The sequence below is a fragment of the Amblyomma maculatum genome, chromosome 1, assembly GCF_055883805.1.
Source record: "Amblyomma maculatum isolate TAMU_Amacu chromosome 1, ASM5588380v1, whole genome shotgun sequence".
NCBI classification, from domain to species: Eukaryota; Metazoa; Arthropoda; class Arachnida; order Ixodida; family Ixodidae; genus Amblyomma; species Amblyomma maculatum.
Window position 1 is genome coordinate 443820901 of NC_139344.1, and position 23087 is coordinate 443843987.

Below are 23087 nucleotides of genomic sequence, written 5' to 3' on the forward strand. Positions count from 1 at the left end.
CAGTTCCTCACGAACAACCGACCGAAAGGTCACGTAAGGCGTCCGCACTGAATCCCTTTCACGACGAAAAATCGTCTGGAGCTGGCCTGCTGACACCTCGGTTGTACTTCTGGGCTCGTTGTTGGAGCGTGGTTTCCGTTATCGTTGCCTTCCAAATAATCAGAAAGAGCATCGGAATTGCTATGAGTACATAGATAGTCTCGAACTGCAATCGAATTTTCATACAGCTGGGTATTTTCAATTGCGTATGCTTGCCTGAAGATGGAAATAGAAAGTTATCTATCCGCGATCAAAGCGCACATTTATTAAGCACCACAGCCCAGAACTGAGAGCCTGAAGACATTGGTTGCACACTTTCAAGTAGATGAGACATAGTATATGCTCATTTTTAGCAAGATAGCCGAGTTAGATTATATATATATATATATATATATATAAGTGAAACATTGTTTCATACTGTTTCTAAGTTTATTTGGAGTCGACGTTTCGGCAGGAGCCCTGCCTTTCTCAAGACTCGAAAAAGGCAGGGCTCCTGCCTAAACGTCGACTCCAAATAAACTTGGAAACAGTATGAAGCAATTTTTCACTTGTATATAACCTCTAGCAACCAAGTACTTTACGTCTATATATATATATATATATATATTATTACATCGTAACAACTTGGTGGAAGGTGCTCCTTACGATCCCTACCTACAGCGCTGTAAGACCAACTGGAGCTTCGACGTAGTCGCCGAATCGCTGGACTGCCACCGCTCACGCCCATCATGGACCATACCGACTCAGACCGTGCAAGCCGCGACGCTGCAAGTCAGGCTGGCGGCATGCCTGCCCACTGCAGCCCTATTCCGTCCCAGCCTTACCGGGAACCACGACCTTTTGCCGGAGAAGAAGGTGAGGACGTTGAGAAGTGGCTATTTGATTACCAACGAGTTAGTCGGTACAACCGGTGGGACCCTCTTACCATGTTAACAAACGTCGTTTTCTTTCTAACACACGGCTATGACCTGATTTGAGAATAACGAGGACAACTTGACAACTTGGGAACGGTTCGCCACCGAGTTAAAACTGCGTTTTGGCGACTCTGTTTCCAGCAAAAAGGGAGCTGAGCAGACCCTTGCTCAAAGAGCTCAATTGCCCGATGAAACTTTTACAACATACACAGAAGAGATCCTCAAGTTATGCAAATGTGTCAATTCCAACGTGCCCAAGGAAGACAGAGTCGGTCACATTTTGAAGGGTATCACGGCGGACGTGTACAACTTCTTAATCGCCAAAGAAAACCTTGACACTGTCTCCAATGTCATTAGACACATCCGCGCGTTTCAAGCTTTTAAAACACGTCGTATTGCGCCGAAATTTGGTCGGCTAGCTAACGTGCCTACCGTGGCCAATGTTGATGACCATGCCCAGCTAGATCTTCAATCAACTATCCGGCAAATCGTGCGCGAAGAACTTCGGATCAACAAGCTTCCCCTGCATGAATTTGCTGAGGTTTCTGTCCAGAGGGCCTCTAGACGGCCTGCTTCACCACCACAAGCGATTCAAGTGCAGCCTTTCTCCCAAGCTCCTGAAATCGCAGCTTCTATTGACTACTCGCCAATGCATTTCGCCAACCCGACTGCGTCGATGCTTGAAGCTCTAAGGTATGACGTCACCTCAAGTGCACCTAGATCTTTTATTCGATCTATGAGGATTCCTGTGCAGTGTGAGCATTCAGCCAGACCTACGATGCACCCTGCCGTACCTGGCTCTTATTCACAACACCATTTTATACCTTCCCCACCGATATGCTACTGCTGCGGCGTCGAAGGTCACATCGCCAGGTACTGCTGCAGTAGGTTCCCGCCACGCTATAACCGCCCGGTGCCTCCAGTAGTACCCAACAATCTGCATTACAGCCCGGTTTTCCAGCAATTTAATACTCACCGTGGGTATTTCGGCAACATCTAGAACGGGAATATCCGCGACCATTCCCCAGCATCTGAGCGAAGTGTTACTCCTCCACCAGCCTTCCGTGCGCGTCGTTCTCCATCACCGCGGCGGCGCTCCATGTCGCCCCATCAGGAAAACTAACCACCGAGACCGATGGGGGTGAGGCCGCTGGAAATGTGCTGTGTGCCAACATCCCTCCAACTGCAATGCTCAAAAACAGAATTCGTGTGTTCATTGATGGTATGTGTACATTAGCTTTGGTAGATACGGGTGCGACTGTGTCTGCGATGAGTAATCAGTTTAGGCGCTTCTTGGGACGCAAAGTGATGTTTGAATATGACCGTGCTTCAACGTTTTGTGGTGTGAGTGGAGAGGCGTTGCGGCCACTGGGTGTGTGTACTGCGCAAGTGTCTGTGGGTGGTGCAATTTTTCAAGCCGAATCCTTAGTCTTACCCACCTCTACGCATGACATCATTTTAGGAATGGACTTCTTGAAGTTTTGTGGCGCTACCGTGGACTGCCGAAGTCAAGAGGTTCATTTTGAAGGCTCGCATCTGCCGACTCTTTCTGAACGTGGCCGTGGTGACGAAACAGTTTTTAGTATTACCGAAGACACAGTAGTTCCACCCTTGTCTGCCATGTTCGTCACCATGTCCGTTCCACTTCTTGAGCAGGTTTCATTCAAGGCCGTGGTGCACCCAGTTCACTCAGCATGTCTGAAGAAAAATGTAATTATCCCTCACTGTATGATCTCCGTGCATCACGGTAGTGCCTCGTTACGGACAAAGAATCCATCGTCCGAGCCCGCAGTTTTACCAACGGGATTGAAGCTTGCCTTCTGTGGACCCGATGCGCCCCACGTCGTTGCTTTGGTCACAGATGCTACGAGTGCCACCGTACCTCTGCCTGCTGATGAAACTTCGATCTTCCGCATGATCAGCGCCGATCTCAGCTCACCTCAATGCCGTACTCTTGTGGATATTCTTCTACCTTTTTCGCCTATGTATGATTTTTCTCACACAGATGGACCAACCTCTCGCCCTGCACATCGGACCCTTCATAGCATCGACACTGGTTCGGCTCGTCCCATTCGTCAAAAGCCATATCGCGTGTCCCCATCTGAGCGCAAAGTCATTCAAGCAAGTGGAGGACATGCTACGGAAGACGGTGATACAGGAGTCATCTAGCCCCTGTGCTGCCCCTGTTATTCTTGTACGCAAGAAACACGGTTCGTGGCGATTCTGCGTCGATTATTGGCGTCTAAATTCTACTACGAAAAAGGACGTCTATCCTCTTCATTGTATAGACGATGCCCTCGACTGCCTCTCTGGTGCGTCCTATTTTTCTTGTCTTGATCTGAGATCTGGCTACTGGCAAATTCCAATGGACCCTGCGGATAAGACAAAAACAGTCTTTGTTGCGCCAGATGGCCTTCATGAGTTTAATGTTATGCCGTTCTGGTTGTGTAATGCGCCAGCCACATTTGAACACATTATGGACACAGTTTTGCGCGGCTTAAAATGGGACATTTGTCTTTGCTATCTGGACGATGTCGTCATATTTGGGAAATCCTTCCAAGAACACAATGACCGTCTAGTACGTGCCTTGAATTGTCTGCACAACGGCGCCCTAATTCTGAACTCGAAAAAGTGCCACTTTCGAGAGCGCCAAGCGCTGGTGCTAGGACACCTTGTCAATGGTGATGGTGTAATGCCAGATCCCCAGAAAACTGCCACTGTTGAGTTTTTTAAACCCCCGCAGACAGTGAAGGAGCTGCGTAGTTTTCTAGGGTTGTATTCGTATTTTAGACGCTTTATACATCGCTTTGTTGACGTTGCTTACCTACCGACGTGCCGTATCCACAAAAACTCTACTTTTGACTGGACACCAGACTGCGACGCGTCATTCCGTCAACTGAAGTTTCTTTTAATATCGAAACCCATCCTACGTCACTTTGATCCCACTGCAATGACAAAAGTACACACGAACGCTAGTGGAATCGGTCTCGGTACAGTACTTGTCCAACGGCACGATGAACGAGAGCATGTTATCGCGTACGTAAGTCGCACCGTGAGCAACCGGAGCGAAACTACCCATTCACCGAACAGGAATGCCTTGCTGTAGTTTTCGCTGTGCAGCGTTTTCGTTCATATTTGTACGGACGTTGTTTTACTATCGTAACAGACCATCATTCACTCTGTTGGCTGCGGAACCTTCAAGACCCATGTAGTCGCCTCGCACGCTGGGCCCTCCGGTTACAGGAATATGATTTTGCCGTGGTGTACAAACGCGGGAGGCGTCATGCAGACGCAGAGTGTCTTTCTAGGATGCCAATGGTCACGCCTGGACCTGAAAGGGACGATTTCGACAATTATATATCGACCCTCGAGCCAGCGTTCCCCGACACGAATGTTTTCAAAACGGAACAGCAAACTGATAGCAGTCTGGAGCCTCTCTTTGCCCAGGCCAGCGTACCTACCAGCCGTTTTTTGTGCATGATTGCCTCCTATGGAAAAAGAGTTATTCCCCTATCGTCCAGCGATACCTACTCGTAGTTCGCAAGACGCTGTGCACGGACGTATAGCGTAGTATGCATGATGATCCAACTTCTGGGCATTTGGGATCGGTTCGAACACTCCACCATGCTCAAGAAAGATTTTACTGGCCCAGAATGCGTTCGACGATTGAACAATACGTTGCCAGTTGCAAGCAATGTCAATGCCACAAACGTCCAACTGCAACTCCATCTGGCTTGCTACACCCTGTGAAGACTCTAACATCTCCGTTTGATGAAGTAGGCATTGACCTCGTAGGTCCGTTTCCGAAGTTTATGGATGAAAATCGCTGGATTGTAATCTGCGTGGACTATCTCACACGTTACTGTGAAACCGCCGCTCTTCCATCTGTTACGGCGCATCAGGTGTCGCTTTTCTTGCTGCACTCAGTCATCTTACGACACGGGCCGCCACAAATTGTCATCACTGATCGGGACCGACAATTCACTGCTGATGTTGTTGCAGAGCTCATGCGTTTATGCGCCGTAACTTTCCGACACTCGACGCCATACCGTCCCCAGACAAATTGCTTGACTGAGCGCGTCAACAGAATGCTTATCAACATGCTAACCATATATGTGGACGCAAGGCATAAGAACTGGGACACCATACTACCCTACATCACGTATGCGTTTAATACCGCCACGCATGAGACGACTGGGTACAGTCCATTTTTCCTGCTCTATGCCAGACAGCCACGCTACTCCCTGCATACTATCCTGCCCTTCAGAAGCCGTGAAGACCCCTGCCTGGCTGAGACCCTCTGTCTCGCCGAAGAAGCTCGGAGAATCGCCCGAGTGCGGTCTGGAGCTTCACAAGAACGTTCTAAAGGACGATACGATGCTAGTCACCGGCGGGTCACGTACTCTGTACGTGATTTAGTCTGGCTATGACGTCCAATTCGGCGCCGTGACCTACATCAAAAACTCTTGGCCCACTATAACGGCCCATATGTGGTTGTCAAACGCATTAGTGATTTAACTTATGCAATAGCCCGCCTGACAGCATCGGGTCGCCGGTCTGCCAAAACCGAACTATGTCATGTTGCCCGCTTGAAGCCGTGTCAGCCTCGCACACGCCCAGAAGGCTTCGTCTGAGTAGGGGGGAAATGTCACGCTACTGACGACGATGAAGGATTGTGATGGGTGGCAGAAGAGGAGGAAGAAGCGTTGGTTTCTGACCGCTAGTAGGCTTCATCTTGTTCCGCTACGTCAGCACTGTAAATAAACACCCCTTCTTATTACATCGTAACAATATATATATATATATATATATATATATATATATATATATTGTATTTTATTTGCCTTGTCCCCGCTGTGCTAATGTTATGCCGTAAAATGCGTGTCGTGCAGCGATCGCCGTCTAGTAATGCTGACACTCAGAAATAAGAAAAAAAATAAAGCAAGTTTCAATTGACAGCTATGAAAACTAAATCTAAGCTGCTAGATTATGGCACGTTTATTGAAAAACAAAAGATAAAGTCGAGAGATTGCTTGGTTCAAAGACAAAAATGTTATTGTGTCTTGGGAAAATTCAAGGATGACATTAAAATGATGGCAATAGAAGGTTTCTCTGTGTTGCACCATTGCGAAATACGAAATGGAAAAGAGCTTCAATTCAGACTAGATATTTTTCTAGAAATAAAAAAGGCAGGAGGCGGCAGTTTTTCCAATGAAATATGAGATATAAAAACCAGCTTGAGTTTATCAATAATGAAATATATAAAGGATCTTTGGTACGAGCCCGCGTCGAGCGACTGCGAATGGATGAAACATCAACAGAGCGAGCTCTCAGTGATGAAAAACAGTATACCTCAACAAACGAGATAAACGAGATCGAGCAAAATAATGACATTAGCGGTGATAATACCACCATTAAGGAAGCATTCCTTGATTAATACAGCATGTTGTTTGACGGAGAAGAGAATCTCCAGGCAGGATTTGAAACCGAGTTTCTTTCACCAATGCCAAGACTAGATCATAATTTGAAAGAAAGAAAAGTCCGGAGAACCAATACCTGTGGGTAAAATAAATGGCCATGGATGATCTGCACCCTGGAAAGACGTTCAAGTAATCCTCTTGTTTGGGCGAGTTGGTTCATCTTTGAAATGTTACGTATACTTGCGCGAAGAAGACGGGACACAAAAAAGGCCCATATACGGCATGTACGTGTCGTGTATGTGCCTTTTTTGTCCCGTCTTCTTCGCGCAAGTATACGTAACCTGGAAAGACGGTTGGACCCAATTGTTTAGGAGCAGTCTTTTATAAATGTTTCAAATAAGAGTTAGTGGAAGCAATGTTAGTGGAAGCAGGTGGGCACAGCGCCACGTCTGCAATGATGAGCTCACCGATGTTTTTGTTTCAGGTGTCCCTTTTGCTGAGCGTTTCACTAGAAGCTCCGTCTGCCACATCCCGGCTGAAGTCTACCTGGACTGACCGACGCGAAAATTGGAAGCGGATGCCAATTCTGGACAGCTGCCACCGCCTCCATTGGCAACCAGGACGGACTACGCGTATCGACGCTATCGCTAAAAGAAGTAAGCTATATCTACCGCCACTTCACCGCCCCCCGCTGGGGCACAGCGCCACGTCTGCGATGATAAGCTCACCGATGTATTTGTTTCAGGTCAGCTACCTTGACTGCTCTTACGGCCGCGCAAAAAGCGACAATCTCTTTGTTATTGTTGTGTTGTGCCCCAGTGAGTGGTGTGCTGCCTTCATGAACTGTGAGGGGTTTGTAAAAATCCTGCTTTGTAGGATGCTACTGCTCCTGTCAGGGGATGTTGAGATGAATCCTGGACCTAGCCCTGAAGAAGTTCTGGCAACAGTCTCAGAAACCACGCTGAGAATTGGAACAGGGCAGCATGATCTTCGCAATAATCTTTGCGCTCTAAAGAATTGGCAGGCGTCCGTTGACGTTGAACTGAGGCAGTTGTCAGCTCGAATTCGGGTGTTCGAAGTTGACTGTGGTACACTAAAAAACACCAGTGCTTCAACAGTTGAGACGCCGGAGGCTGTTCTTGGAATCTCGGACGACTTAAAGTCAATTGAATCACGCTGCGATGACGCACAAAACCGGCTACGTCGTTCTAATCTACTTTTTTTTGCCTTACTGGACACCTCTGACGAAACCTGGTCATCCGCGGAGACTAAAGTAATAAACTTATGCTCGGAAACCCTCGGTGCGACAGTGGAGCCGTCTCAAATAGAGCGCGCACATCGCCTCGGGAAGCATCAAGAAGGTAAATGCAGACCTATTATCGTAAAATTTGCCCTGTTCAAAGACAAACAGCACATTCTGGAAAAGGGGCCCAAGTTCAAGAATACAGATTATGCTATACGAGAAGATTTTTCGTTGAAGACACGGATAGCTAGGAAACACCGACTTGATTTTGCGAAGTCACAGAACGCCTCGTATAAACTTAACGTCGACAAACTACACGTTGGTGACCACACCTACGTATTCGATGCAGTATCTGGGAATGTCGTACGATCTAAAAGATAGCTCGCACGGGAAAAGGTGCTGGTACAATCGATCTTTCTAACTATTCACGTCGTAAACACTCGCCATTACAATTGCATTTATCATGCACTAATATTCGTAGTCTGCTACCAAAACGTGTCGAAATAACTCCGTATCTGGAGAGCAGTGAGTGTGACATTTTAGCATTAACTGAAACTTGACTTAAACCTGATATTTGACACAGAAGTACTGCCCGATACTAACGACTACGTAGTCTACCGCAAAGATAGAGAAAACAAAAGGGGAGGAGGTGTTCTAATAGCCATCAGGAAGCATATAGCACACCAACTTGTCAATGTACGTAGTCCTCTTGAGATTATTTGGATTTGCATCAAATCATCACTTGTTCATTCAATAATAGGTGCATGCTACAGACCGCCAGAGAGCTCCGATGTTTTCATTTCTCAGTTGCGCGATAGCCTCAGTGGCATGCGAACCAAATTTACTAAAGCAAATATATTTCTAATGGGTGACTTTAATTACCCGGATATTGGCCAGTCTAACCTCACCTCTAGCTCTCGCTGCTCTAAAGAATTCATCGATTTAATTTGGGATTTTTCCCTAACTCAGTTAGTAAACCAACCCACACGCGGAACTAATATTCTCGACCTAGTTCTGATGTCATGACCCGAGAACTCAAGCACCATTTCTACTACTGAGGGGTTCAGTGATCATAAATTATAAAATACTTAATTTTATTTATTTATTTATTTATTTATTTATTTATTTATTTATTTATTTATTTATTTATTTATTTATTTTCGATACCCTCAAGCGCCGAGGCATTACAGAGGGGAGTGGGCAAGCAAACAACGCAAGAAAAAAATTATTTTTTGTTAAAGGCGGCACAACAACGTGGTTAAAATGTAGCAACACACAGTAATCGAAGCAGTCAAGGAAATACAAAAAAAAAGTACGGAAACAACAACTGTAACAAATGCAACGCAAGAAACTGAACAAACATAGCAGAAAAAAATAATAAAAACAAAGCAAATAACAAAGCAACAAAGAAACTAACTATTCGCATCAGATAAAAGCATCGTCATCAGAGACTGACGATAAGCAGCATAATCCTGTATACAAGCCACGGCCGCGGGGAGGTGGTTCCACTCTTTCGATGTGCGAGGAATGAAAGAATGCAAAAAAGTGTCAGTACGGCAAAAAATAGATCCAGTCTTATGTTGATGGTCGACACGAGAAGAGCGATAGGGGGGTGTAGTGATAAAACGAGAGTGCAGTAACTGGTGATGATAAATTTTATGAAAAAAGCATAGGCGTAAAAATTTTCTACGTTGTGCGAGAGACGGTAAGGAAAGGTTAGATTTCATAGCTGTGACACTCGCGGTCCGGTTAAAATTAGAAAGTATAAAACGAACTGCATTATTCTGAACAAGTTCCAGTGAAGTACAAAGCGAGACATGATGAGGGTCCCAAAGGGGGGCGGCATATTCTAATTTAGGAAGAACAAGTGTTTTATAAAGAAGTAATTTTAAGGAGACAGGTGCTTTGACTAAGTTACGACGTAAATACTCTAGCATGCGGTTAGCGCTGCTAATAATTAGTTCGATATGCGGTTTCCAGGATAATGACGAACTGATGATAACACCCAAGCACCGGTATGATGTTACAGGTGCAATCTGAATATTATCCAAAGCGTAAGCGGAGGTAGTAGTATTTTGTCTGGAAACTCTCATTAAAGCACACTTGCGAGGGTTTAGTTGCATTTGCCATTTTTTACACCAAAGAGAAATGTTATCGAGATCAGTCTGAAGGTAGTGTTTGTCGTCTTCGGTGCAAATTTCACGATATAAAACACAGTCATCCGCGTATAAGTGTATGTTAGAAGAAACGCAATTAGGCAAGTCATTGATGTATATCAAAAAAAGAAGTGGGCCTAGTACAGAACCTTGGGGGACACCTGATGTTACTTCAGTTAAAGGGGAATCGTAGTCATTAAGCGTTACATATTGTGAACGATTAGCAAGAAAACATTCAAGCCAGGCTAAAACATTATGATCTAGGTTTAGAGCAGAAAGCTTAAGCATAAGTAGTTTCTGGTTCACCTTATCAAATGCCTTTGAAAAATCTAGAAATATGCAGTCGGCCTGTGAATTTTTATCGATAATTACATGCAGGGAATGTGAGAAGAGAAGGAGTTGCGTTTCACAACAATAAGTTCGCCGGAAACCATGCTGGGTCGAAGTAAAAAATGAGTTTGATTCCAGGAAGTTGAATATGTTAGAATAGAAAATATGTTCCTTTAGTTTGCAGGGAATGCTTGTTAGTGAAATGGGTCTGTAGTTCAAAGGTGAATACTTGTTATCTGATTTGTGTAAGGGAATCACCTTCCCTATATTCCAGTCCGAGGGCAGCGTTTCATTCTGCAATGACTGCTGAAAAATTTTTGCTAAATAAAGGGATGAGTATATCTTAGTTTGTTTCAAGAATTTTGAATTAATGCCGTCGACACCACATGAAGAAATTTTTAATGAATCTATTATTTTCCCAATACCACCAGGATCAATTATAATAGGAAACATACAGCAAAAGTTATTGCGCGGCACAGTGCACGTCGTATTCATGTTAGACGGGATAAAACTGAGTGAAAATACTTTGTTAAGCACAACGGGGCATTCTGCTGGGTGGAGAGGCTCACCAGAGTCGTCCTAAAGTGAAATCGCATTATTTTTAGTAGGGTTGACAACATTCCAGAATTTCTTTGGGTTACTTGATAGCATGTTTGGCAAAGTGGTATTAAAAAAGTAAATTTTTGTGTCATGTACAGCTTTCGTGTAATCGGCTTCTGCTGCAAAATAGGCTTCCCAGCGGTCACTTCGGTTACTTGCTTTTGCGGAACGAAAAAGGCGTTTCTTTTTATTCAAGAGACGTTTAAGTGTTTGGCTAAACCATGGAGTATTAGTATTAGATGAGAAGCGTCGAACAGGCACATGTTCCTCGGTGAGTTCCTGCACTTTTATCTTGAATAATTCCCAGTTATCCTGTACGCTACGTAGTTCGAAGCCTTCCAGATATGTGTCTAAATACCTGCCTAGTTTTTTGTTGATAACATTGAAGTTTGCTTTACTGTAGTCACGAATGACTTTCTGGCGCGAAACGGCCCGTGGAGAAGAAACTGTTATCTCGAAGTGCAGCATGGAATAATCACTTACACCTGGAAGACATATAATGGGAGATACAAGTTCCGGATGGGTCGTTAGGATCAAATCTAGCGTGTTAGCCGAATCTGCTGTTTGTTTGGTTGGTGAAGTGACAAGTTGAGTTAAATGAAAGCATGCACATAGATCTAAAAATTGCTGACAAATTGATGAAGCTGGTTTTACAACAGGAATAGGGCCAGACCATGTAATATTAGGGAGATTAAAGTCACCTACTAGGACAACCGGATGCGATGGGAAACGACAAACAATGTTATTCAGGGCGTCATGCAAACTCAAAGAACGCAGCTGCAGAACTTGGGGGGTGGTTGCAAACTCCCAACACGATTCTCGTATGACCCAGCGTGACGCAGACCCATACCATTTCCAAATTGGAAACATGCGATATCAGGAAAGAGTGGATGCTTTGTGATATCGCAATCAGCGTTCCACCACCGTATCTGCCTTCTCTATCGGAACGGTAAATATCGTATGTTTTGGGACCATAAAAAATTTCGCTGCTTTCAATTTTTGCGTTCAACCAGGTCTCCGTTAGAATGATTAGGTCTGCGTTAGTGGTACCTATAAGAGCATTAAGTCGATCGCGTTTGTTCACTACACTTCTTATGTTAGTAAAAAGCACCTGAACGTGGTTCTCGCTAACAATTAACTTTGATTGATAGGATGAAGATTGCTGACAGGGCGCGCCAGACGTCGTCGCCTGGTTGGCATGCGATCGAGTATTCGAAGCCGGTCCACTGCTTATGTTAGCTTTTCTTTTGTCTGGGCGGGACGAAATTCCTTGCTTTAATTCCTGCACACTGTCATTTGAGCTGTCATAGAAGTAAATCTTTTTATTCCCGTGCAGTTTATCATAGCGGAGGTGAAAAATGGGCGATTCTGGTAACGATTTAGCAAATTCGATCAACTTCTTCCGCGTATGCCTTGTTGCTGGTGAGAAGTCTTCAACGACCGATATATCCTGTTCCTTTACCTTGATCTTTGCAGAAGGACACTCTCTTTCACCTTAAAATGGGAAAACCTGACTATTAAAGGTCTGCATTTGTCTTCTTGGTAGCGTCCACCGAGACGATGAGCGCGATCTATTGCGTTAGGGGGTATTTCTAAGTCCGTGTACTGTGTAAGCAAGCCAACAAGCTTTTCCTCAGTCTGTTCCCATGATTCAGAGCTGTCTTCAATGCCTAGAACACAAGATTGTTGCGACAAGCCCGGTCTTCCAGGTCATCGAGACGGGAACGCAGGCTATCGCTTTGCTGAACAACACCGCTAATTGCTTCTTGAGCAGTTTGTAAATGGCGTTCAAATTCATCAAGATCAGCAGTCCTGGCCTCCACCTTTGACAGGCGACCATTTAAGTGATCAATTTTTGATTCAAGTGATTGCTGAGAGGCCTTAATGTCATTAAAAACGCCCAACAGATTAGCTTGCCCCTCTGTTAGGTTTTTTAGGCGCTCAAGAATTTCATCAAGCCGTGCAGAGTCTGGTACAGCAGTGTTGTCATTGTTCGGGCCAGGATTGCTTTCAATGTCACCAGAACGCAACAGCAATTCGCTAATTACATCAATGCAATCTTCACAAATATCACACAAAGCGCATGGGCTCGGGAGCAGCAGTAAGCACCGGTTACTAGTGCGTTTTGTAAACAGTGAGACGGAGTTACAGACCTGAACAAAGCGGAAGCATGAAACGTCAGCCATGTCAGCGCGAACGCCGCTCCCGGGCCCACTGAAGCTTGGCCAGATGCGGTGGCTTCTTATATCCCGCGCTGGTGATGCACTCGCCGATGTGGCTGATGTGATAGTGCTGATGGAAACGCCCCAAGAGAAACCAGTGACGCTCGGGTGATAGGGCCAGGAAGCATTATCCGATTCAGGGAGAACAGACGGGGAGTTACTTTCCGTGCCATGGCATAGATAGGGACCAAGCAGGCAGGTCACCACCTGAACAAAGAGGAAGCATGAAACGTCAGCCATGTCAGCGCGAACGCCGCTCCCGGGCCCACTGAAGCTTGGCCAGATGCGGTGGCTTCTTATATCCCGCGCTGGTGATGCACTCGTCGATGTGGCTGATGTGATAGTGCTGATGGAAACGCCCCAAGGGAAACCAGTGACGCTCGGGTGATAGGGCCAGGAAGCATTATCCGATCCAGGAAGAACAGACGGGGAGTTACTTTCCGTGCCATGGCATAGATAGGGACCAAGCAGGCAGGTCACCACCTGAACAAAGCGGAAGCATGAAACGTCAGCCATGTCAGCGCGAACGCCGCTCCCGGGCCCACTCATTACCATCACATTAGCATACCATTACATGCGCGGCATCTCAAATCAAAACTCATCTTCAACTATAAAAAAGCTTATTGCAATGCCATTAATCTTGGTCTGCAGTGATTTTCTTCCACGTACCTTTCTACTTTCTCTTCCCGTACTGTCAATGAAAATTGGACCTTGTTTAAAGAAAAGTTGCTGTCATTAATGCGTGCTCACATACCACAAATCTCATTTCGGGTCAACATTTCTAAGCCATGGTATCATAGGTCACTCCGCTCACTTAAGAATAAAAAGAAGCGCTTATTCAAAGCCATGAAAAAATATCGATCCCCCTCGCTGACACTGCAACAGAAACACTGCGAAAACCAGCACTGCCATGCCGTCCGTAAAGCGAAACACAAATTTTATTCTCATGACCTTCAATCCCTTATGCACAACAACCCGAAAATATTCCGGAGTACAATAGCCCCAGCTACCACGCAGGTCCAAATTGCTCTGCAGGATGAGGACGGAAATGTCATTACTGACGAAGAAAGTGCGACCATATTTAACAATCACGTCACCTCAGTGTTCACCCAAGAAGACCATTCTGGCATTCCCGCCATCGCCGAAGTCGACTATAGATATATGACCCCGATTGAATTGACTGTTGAAGACATCACGTCTTTAATCAATAGTCTTAAAGTGTCCACTAGCTCTGGTGCAGGCGGAATGTACGCCAAAATTCTTAAACTCACTTAATCCTCTAGTAGCTTAATCCTGTATCACATTTTTCAGCAGTCCCTATCTACAGGCGCACTTCCGTTTGATTGGAAAATTAGCAAAATCATCCCCGTGTTCAAATCTGGTGACAGAAATAATACTAGTAACTACCGGCCCATATCTTTAACAAGTGCATGTAAGCTTCTAGAGCACATCATTGCTTCAAACGTTGCGCAGCATCTTGAACATAACAGCATCATCACGGTTTTAGAAAAGGACTGTTATGCGATACACAACTCATGGAATTTACCCACGAAGAGCATTGTAACATGAACGATAACCAACAGACTGATTGTATTTTCATTGATTTTTCTAAGGCATTTGATCGGGGAGCACATTATCGTTTAATTTCCATACTCTCCGCTTTAAACATTGACTCATTAACGCTATCATGGATTAGAAATTTTCTCTCATTTCGCAAACAATTTACCTGTGTAAATAACTGCTCATCCTCTTTTTTTTTTTTGAGGTATCGTCCGGTGTTCCCCAGGGCAGTGTTCTAGGCCCATTGTTATTTCTAATATATATTAAAGATCTGCCAACGGACATTACCTCTAACATCCGTTTATTTGCTGATAACTATTATCTACCGTAAAATGTCTAATCCAGCCGATCATCTTGTTCTACAGACAGATCTCGACCATATCACAAACTGGTGCTCTATGTGGCAAATGACAGTTAACACTGACAAGTGTAAATTAATGACTTTCAGCCGCAAACTATCGAATTCCTTTTTCACCTACTCCCTCAACAGCAACCAAATCACTGCAGTGCCTTGATACAAATATCTCGGAATTTACCTAACTCCAAACCTTTCTTGGTCGATACACATTAATAAAATAACAGCTAAGGCTTCACGAACCCTCGAATACTTAAAACGTTATCTTCATGATGCGTCATCTTACACTCGAAAACTAGCTTACCAGACGTTTGTCCACCCACAGCTTCAATTTGCTTCGCCCATATGGTCACCTCACCAAAAAGCATCTGACACACAGTCTTGAATCTATACAGAACCGTGCTACGCGCTTCATCGCTCGTGATTATAGCCGTCATTCCAGCGTCACTAACATAAAGTTATCGCTATCACTTGCTTCTTTAGAATCACGTCGTACAGTAGCACTTCTCTGCTTATTTAATAAAATGGTTTTCAGTCCTCACAGCCACGCACTACCTTTATCACGGCCATCTCGTACATCACATCATCGCCAAAATCATAGCAGCTTCGCGCGTATTTTTGGTCGTACTAAAACGTTTAATATGTCTGCCCTTCCGCGTGCCATAAATCATTGGAACAGCCTTCCTGACGATGTTACTAACACTAGAAATCCTGCCACGTTTCGAGTTATGATAACCACGATCCTCACCTAATGTCATGCTTTCATGTGCTCTTACGGAAAATCCCTTTTACTACTGTCTAATATGAACAAAATTATGCTCTTTTAAACACAGTGCTGGATTGTGTTCCTTTCCTATTGCCACATTTTGAACGTTGTATAGTTATTCTATATTGTATAATATTAACCGATGTATAAATTGTGTTTTTATTTTATGGGGAGGGACAAAAAGGGGGGAAAATTTTTAGGTGCATTCTGCTCAGTACTTCTTGCGAAGTATTGCATAACGCTTCTCTCAAATCGTTGTTTTTGCTCTGTTTATACCTTCATGTATGTAGTGCCCCACTCACACAATGCTCCCATGTTGAAGGGGCCTGTGAGTAACTTGAATAAAGAAATAAAAATGTACCGAATGCTAACTGCGTTGCATATGAGGTGATAAGGTGCCACGTTCTTATCACAGAGCCCACATAGTGCTGATACCTAAAGGCGACGACCCTGTAAAGCTCCTGTTAGTACGTTCTTATCGTCGTATGAGTCTTACAGCATAGACTATGAGATTTTAATTAATGTTTTCGAGGTGGATGTTCAGTCCGTAATAACATCACTCTTTGGTGCACACGAGACGTACGGAATTACAGCCGTACCATTACTGCCGTCAATGTCATGAAAAGAAGCATTATGGAGTTTTGCGAAGAATGGAAAGATTATGTGGCCATGCTGAAGCTGGATCTAGAAAAGGCCTTCGATCATGTGGTGCACAGTGTGCTTTTCGCTGTTCTAGAATATGTGAATTTAGGCTGAGTTATAATAAAGGGTTTTAAGCTGTCACAATGACTATGTCGCGGACATTGTTGTTAATAAAGAGGTTATTGAGGCTATCAATGTAAGCAATTCTGTGAGGCTGGGGTGTATGCTCTAACTTTGCTGTTCGCTTTTAATCTGGAACCCTCTTGCTTAAATGTGATCGGTGATGAAAGAATTAAAGGATTCAGGTTTTTTTTCTACTTAAATTAAAGTTGTGTCACAAGTAAATGACATCGCAATTTTTTTGCCATGATATGGAGTGCCGCTTGTGCTTTTAATTTAGCTCGTATTCGTACTGCAATGTTCCAGGATATGTTATATACTGTACCAAGTGTTGCTGTTTCCGGCACATTACCGGGAGGATACGGCAGATTTCTTTCAGAATATGTAATGGACTATATCATCGATAAAATAGCTTGGAGTGCCGATGGACCAGTTCGATGACCCGGCTAACTACTGGAAGGAAGAGACTGAAAAAGTGCGTTCAAAAAACTGTCAACTGGGACGGAAGAGACCTATTGATGTTTGCACGAGCGACGGTTTGCAATATCTTCTTCGTAGCAGAAGTGAGGTATGTCCTTCAGTTGCTTTGTACGTCGAGAGCAAGTGTGCTGAAATCGCACAGGGGATTTGCGGTCTTCACTTTGGGTCCCAATTGGAAAGAACCAGTCACACAAACTTGTTTCGATCCGTGGTCACAAGACTCCTTTTCTTGAGAGATCAGGGCAATAACTTTTTAAGCATTGTGCGGTAGGTCAGAGGGGGTGATGTGCTGCAATTTTTATTTACCAACGTGAGGCACTGGTAGAAAAACTTTATGCAGATACTTACGTCAGGTCGCAGGTGCTTTAAATATTCTTAAGGTCCGATTTGCTTTACAATATCTATGTTCTGCTTCCAAGAGGAAATTGAACTAAGGTCTTGTGGAAGTTATCCTGCCGGTTCCCCATTATCACACGAGATTCATGAATGATGCGCCTCACAGTGTTCTTAAAAGAATCACGTGAATACCCGTTAGACCTTCGGTTAAATTTTTGTCCTTTAAACTATATCGCGGTACGCTTTCTGTGAAACCATGACTGTAGGAGAAACTTTTTTTCCCTAGACGGTCTATTGTTAGATATTTCGAAAACCTGAATTTATTTGTCATATCTTTATAGATTTCTCAAACGCAATTTTTGATAGGAATATCCTGCAACGTACTATAAAATGCGACCTGCATAATGAGGCGTGCGCTTTGATATTCCTATGCTATTAAGCTTGAGGAAAACGTACGGCTATCAACCACGCAGACATTGACGAGCATTCCGCGAGAAAGAACTTCATTGAGAGTGTCACGTGTATTCGTGATGTGTTAAATGCGCATAACGAACAATATGTGTTGTTCAGTATGTTCCACAAGCTTGTGGTGTTGAGGAGCTTTTAACCCTGACGCCTCAATAGCAGCATGATTGACACATTTTAGATACATCTATGTGTGGTATGTTGGCTCAAAGGAGCCGGTAATAAAGAACAAAAACGTGCAGCGTGTCGGTTAACGCACAGTGCAGGTGCTGTGAGGGATAGGAGCTCGATTCACGATGGTGCATGATTTATTTCTTGAAGGTTAAACAAAACTCCGCCGTCACTTCAATGGTAGCTTCAGTATGACGATTTCTGCGGACGGACGCACGCAGGGGCACATGCTCATGAGCTCATAAGCCTATAAAGGCTTTCGCATTAATAACCTTGCTTCTTTGGGGCCCTCAAACAGCGGAGACAGCTTCGGCCCCGCACAGCATCGGGTTCACAGCTCACTTCACGAGTAATGAACCTACACTAAAGCGTGATACCCTGAAACGCATTTCTTGAGTGACCTCCATAGTTTCTTTTTTTTTTTTCTAGACCCATACAGATGCATATAGTGACACGTAGCGTGTGAAATGAAATTGGCGCAAAACTCCGTTCAATAGAAAGCACGCTTTAACGAGAAAGAATAGGATAATAAAAACTGCGACACAAGAATTGTTTCGACCACTAAAAGAGGAGGCCTGCGCGGTACTTGCGAACTTAGTTCCCTGTTTCTATTTACTTCGCAATGCTAGTGTACAAGTCTCATATATTTTTGAGCATTCATTATTCTGTCTTCCCCACAGAGTCGTTCCCGCTGCACAGTTAACTCACGGGTTATTTTTATCCTCACAGGGATGCACAATTCTGAATTATTCCAGTTGTCAGCAGAACAAAGTCGCTATCTCAGAAAATATAGTCCTTCTTGGCTGCTGTTGCGTGCATCAGGGGAGGCTTACGGGAGGCAGACTCCTCGTGGTGGGCTACGCAAATACATTGCAGCCCTGCTGTCCTACGGCTATTGTTTAGAGTTCATAATAGTTTACGCGACTGCGATTGCTTCCCTTGCCTACACGTACCTTTCTTATAAGGGGTCAATTTATGTGTCCATCTCCGCGGGGGTCTGGATGTGCCTCTTGTGTTCGCGCAGAGTGCCGGTTGCTTTACGGTCGCTTGGCGGACTCAGGCGGCGGGGCTTTGAAAGAGGTGGTAATAAAACGACCTTCTTCCTCAGCATAGAACGAGTAGGAAAAGAGACAGCGAGAAGCGGCAATCTGTTGCTACGGAGACTGGGAAACCCGAGGTGCTGATGTCAGAGCAGCGACCCGGCTACGAGACTGCCTTCTTTCACAGCTAGAGTACTAAATTACTGAAGGCAACATTATTAGACATTGTACATCCACTCGCATTGTGTCTCTGTTGAAATGCAGCGCTCTGTCTCGAACCTCGCATGAATGCGCGTACAATTTCACATCATGTCTGTCTGACGGCAGCCGCGGTATTTACCTACTCCTATACTGTTTGATCGTCCCGGATGGTTTGTATGCAGACGTTTGAACTAATATAAAGGAGAGGTTGATGCGGTCTGTTTAGTACACGCCAACTCAAAACGAATGCGACAACGTTTTCAGACAGGACCGAAGAAAAACAGACACATTCGCTGGCTCTGGATCTGAATTGAGGGTTATCATCGTAGACCAGAACACTTACCAACATCACCTCTATACCAAAAACATAATCTACTTCAAGCTAACCGAGTCTACACATACCGCTTGTTACAACATATCCATAGCAATAGGCTTTTCTCCGTCTCTCCTAATCAATTTCCTACTAAATACCCTCTCAGACAACACAGAAATAAAAAACGAGTTGAAGTCAGCGCTGTGTTGTCGTTCCCTTCCTGTGTCTGTGTTTTGAAGTGCGCTAGTTTGCTTTTCAAGAAAACACAGAAACCTCGTCCCAAAAACAAGGACAAATTACGGTAAACAGAAGCTTAATTACCAGATTCCAACTATTCTCAAAAACCCATCCCTATGTTCAATGTTCCATCTCTCTAAACACAGATTTAAAAGAGACATAAAAAAGCAGTTGATACTCTCCGAAGTGGAATAATTGTTTAGTCTGGTTTTGTATTTGGCAAATGGAAATTTTTATCATGATATGTTACTGTACAATTTTTTTTTCCCATGTTTTGTGTGCCATATGCTGTTGTTTCTTCTTGAGTGTATAGTGTACACTGTTTCTTTTTTTAGGTTTTAATCCAGTATGTTTAATTACCACGTTTGCTGTAATGTTCTGTTATCGTTTGCTTTCCGTGTTGCGCGCTGCTGTGAACTGTATGGGGAACTGTGATCCCGTCAGGCCAAACCGCCTTTTGTCGCAGTTCCTTCTTTCAATTTTGAAAGAAAAATAAAGAATATCTGGTATCTGAATATCAGAAAAAAGATAATGCAGGTTGGTCGGTTCACTTTGACGTAAAAAGTCTGGGACAACGATTTTTAGAGCAAGAGACAAGGTAGGCACATTCGTTGCACCACTTTGGACGATGTCCTCTTCTGTCCTGTCTGTAAGCGCTGTAAGAATTGATTATTTTTTTTGCAAATATAAGATCCTTACTCAGAATACTGCCACGGAATAGTGTTGCTTTACTGAAGCATTAACAGCGACGTTGCATCTGTATTTGTCACAAAAACCTGCAATGCTTTCCACTACCAGTAAAGCAGTATCTCATATCTGACCTCTTATCATGTTAGAATGGGCGCTGTTCATTAAACGCTTCCAGTATATATTGCAACACTTCATCTCTTAAAAGCTAAGTCCTGTTTCAGAAATGAATATTTAAACAAGCTTCAACATGTTACTCTACAGACTGCGAAACAAATATCAAACACAAAGGCCATGAAGAGTACAGTAAACGCATGTAGAATAAGCAATAAATAATAATATAGTCTGTAACGTTCATATTTTCTGTTAGAAACAGAGACGCAGGCTCCATCGCGCAAGGCGGCCGGAGGGATCTTTTAAGTTGGCGAGCCAGCAGAGAGCATTATGATCGCTTACAACCCTGAATGGTCGTCTGTACAAATATGGGCGATATTTTGATGTGGCCCAAATAATGGCAAAGACACTCTTTTTCCGTCATCGAATAATCAGATTCATGTTAGGGTCGGCGCGGTGAAACAGGCGCTTCACCTCATCTACGTAGACCAGGAGGGGCTCTTTTGGGAGTTGAAGTCTTGGTTGGAGGAGGGCGTGAGCTTTCGTTTTGGACAAAACCTGCAAAGGCCATCAAAAACTCTGCTTTGAATATCTCTAAATCCTTTAAAGAAGTCTCCTGATTTTCGAACCAAACTCGGGCCTGTCCTTGAAGAACAAAGTGGACTTGGGTAAGTTTTGCAGCGTCGTTCCAGCCGTTCAATTCTGCCACATGGTCGAAAAGTTCTATCCAGTCTTCAGCATCTTGGTCCGGTCGTCTATGGTAGCAGGGGTTGGAGGAAAACAACCGGTGCTGTAGGCTGGGCCATTATCAGCGTCGATGTCTTCCGAGACCGAATGGTGTCCGGCAGCAGACCGTGTTCAGGCTGGAGCTTTTGAAGCAGGCGAATTGTTCAGTGGCCTGCTGGCTGGTCCTCCAGGGTGACAGGAACAAGGCTGGGGTCTTCGCTTGGAGGATAAAAGGCAGCGCCTCCACTAGATGTCCCGTAGTGGTGAAAAGGCCGTAAACACTATAAGAAGACACAGGCTTGATAGTACTGAAAAAACTGAAATTAAAGCAAAAGAGCTAAGCAACCCGGCGGCGGCGATAGCAACAAACGTCTTCGTCGATCGTCGAACAAAGAATGTCTGTCGCACATATCAACGCTCAATTTAAAGGCGGCTCCAAAACTACCTAGATAACGTCACAAACTGTTATTAGCACAACCTGGAACATTGAAGAAAAATGCGCGACTGTTCGCAATCTTTGAGGCAGAATTCGGGCATCTTGTGCGACAAAGAAACTGATAAAGGTGCGTCTCGCGACATCGAGCATTAACAAACAAAGAATACAAAATTGAATCGTGTGCCAGAATCCCAGTGATAAGGCTGCATGCCGGCGGCTGTTAAAAACACAACAAATACAGTTTTGAACGTTTCGCGGCAATATACTAGGACACTATACAGTGGACACTATACTAGGTCCTTTATAGGCTTCTACAGACAGCAGCGACATGTAATGACAATATTATTTGCCTATTTAGATGCTATTTGTATGTTGAACAAACTCTAAATTACCAATCCACTTGATCATCAGGCTATACGTGCACACTAGTGGACTTCGGTTTTAAGAAATAAGCCACCCATCCATATTCAATGACTGCACTCTTTTCTAAACCTTCATCCATCTTTATTCCCTACCCCCCCCCCCCCCTAGCTGAGTAGAATGTGAACGAACATTAGCGCCGACTAAAATCTCTCTTTCATATGTAGTCTTCTCTCTTCTTCTTTTTTATTAAATCATACTTAATAATCTGCACCGGTCAAGTTTTCCTAACCATGCAGGGCACATTTGTGTACAAACGCAATAATGTTCCCATGCAGTGAAACGAAAAAAACTTCTGGATGCCGTGAGCATGACAGCTGTATCGAACAGCTTTAAGTTTCGAAAGTTTGATATCCAAATTGCTTAACTATAGACAGGTTTTGTGCGGCACTCCCAATATTGGGCATGCATGCTTTTTTCTTCAAAGGAAAAATTTCTTCATATACTATCATTCAGTCTTCCATGTTGTGCAAAAGATTGTCTGCTTAAAGCAGCAAAAGCATTCCTTTGTTAGAGCACTACTGCTACTCAAAACTGCCGACATTGGGTCGAGATACTGGCAGCGTGTGCTGATGCTTCTGCTTCGTTATAGCCTTGCAACAGTGCCAACAAGATTGATAGCGCATCTCGAAACGCAGAGGCAGCCAGTGCGAAACTGCTGCAAAAGGAGAGACGCCTTAAAACTGACTGGAGAGAAAAAATAATTAAGCCATCCTTCATGTTGACACTTCACAATCACACAACTCAGAGTAGAAGAATAAATATATCGTCAAAAGCTCAAACTGTTCATATATTATCTCCACCGTAATTTCAGACCATCTGTTGGCTCAAAAGCGGAGTCGACGTTAGGGAATCAGGATTTGGCGGGCCATCCTTTCTGTGCGTTAAGAGGAATACTGGCGTAGTCCGCTTACCAAAATATTCACGCCATGTGACACCGGGCTTCACAAAATTGTGTTGAAATCTTGATGTTTTTTGCTGAAAATTAAATTGAATTTCGAAAATTTGTGTTAGCTGTGAAATAAATAGACTCTTTGCACAGTTTATCGCTTGCATATTCCAAGATCACCGAAACATTCTTGCCTTCTACGCAT

At 44.2% G+C, this 23087-nt stretch overlaps 1 protein-coding gene across 1 annotated transcript in view; it reads right to left on the reverse strand.

The window, feature by feature from the left end:
- The window catches only part of LOC146209593 (uncharacterized), a 119446-nt gene extending 105983 nt beyond the window's left edge, over positions 1 to 13463 (reverse strand). The window contains exon 1 of the mRNA XM_084587425.1: positions 12856 to 13463. Coding sequence (XP_084443551.1) covers positions 12856 to 13440 — 585 coding nt within the window. The 5' untranslated portion in view covers positions 13441 to 13463. The remainder of the gene's footprint in view (positions 1 to 12855) is intronic.
- Positions 13464 to 23087: the final 9624 nt, after the last annotated feature.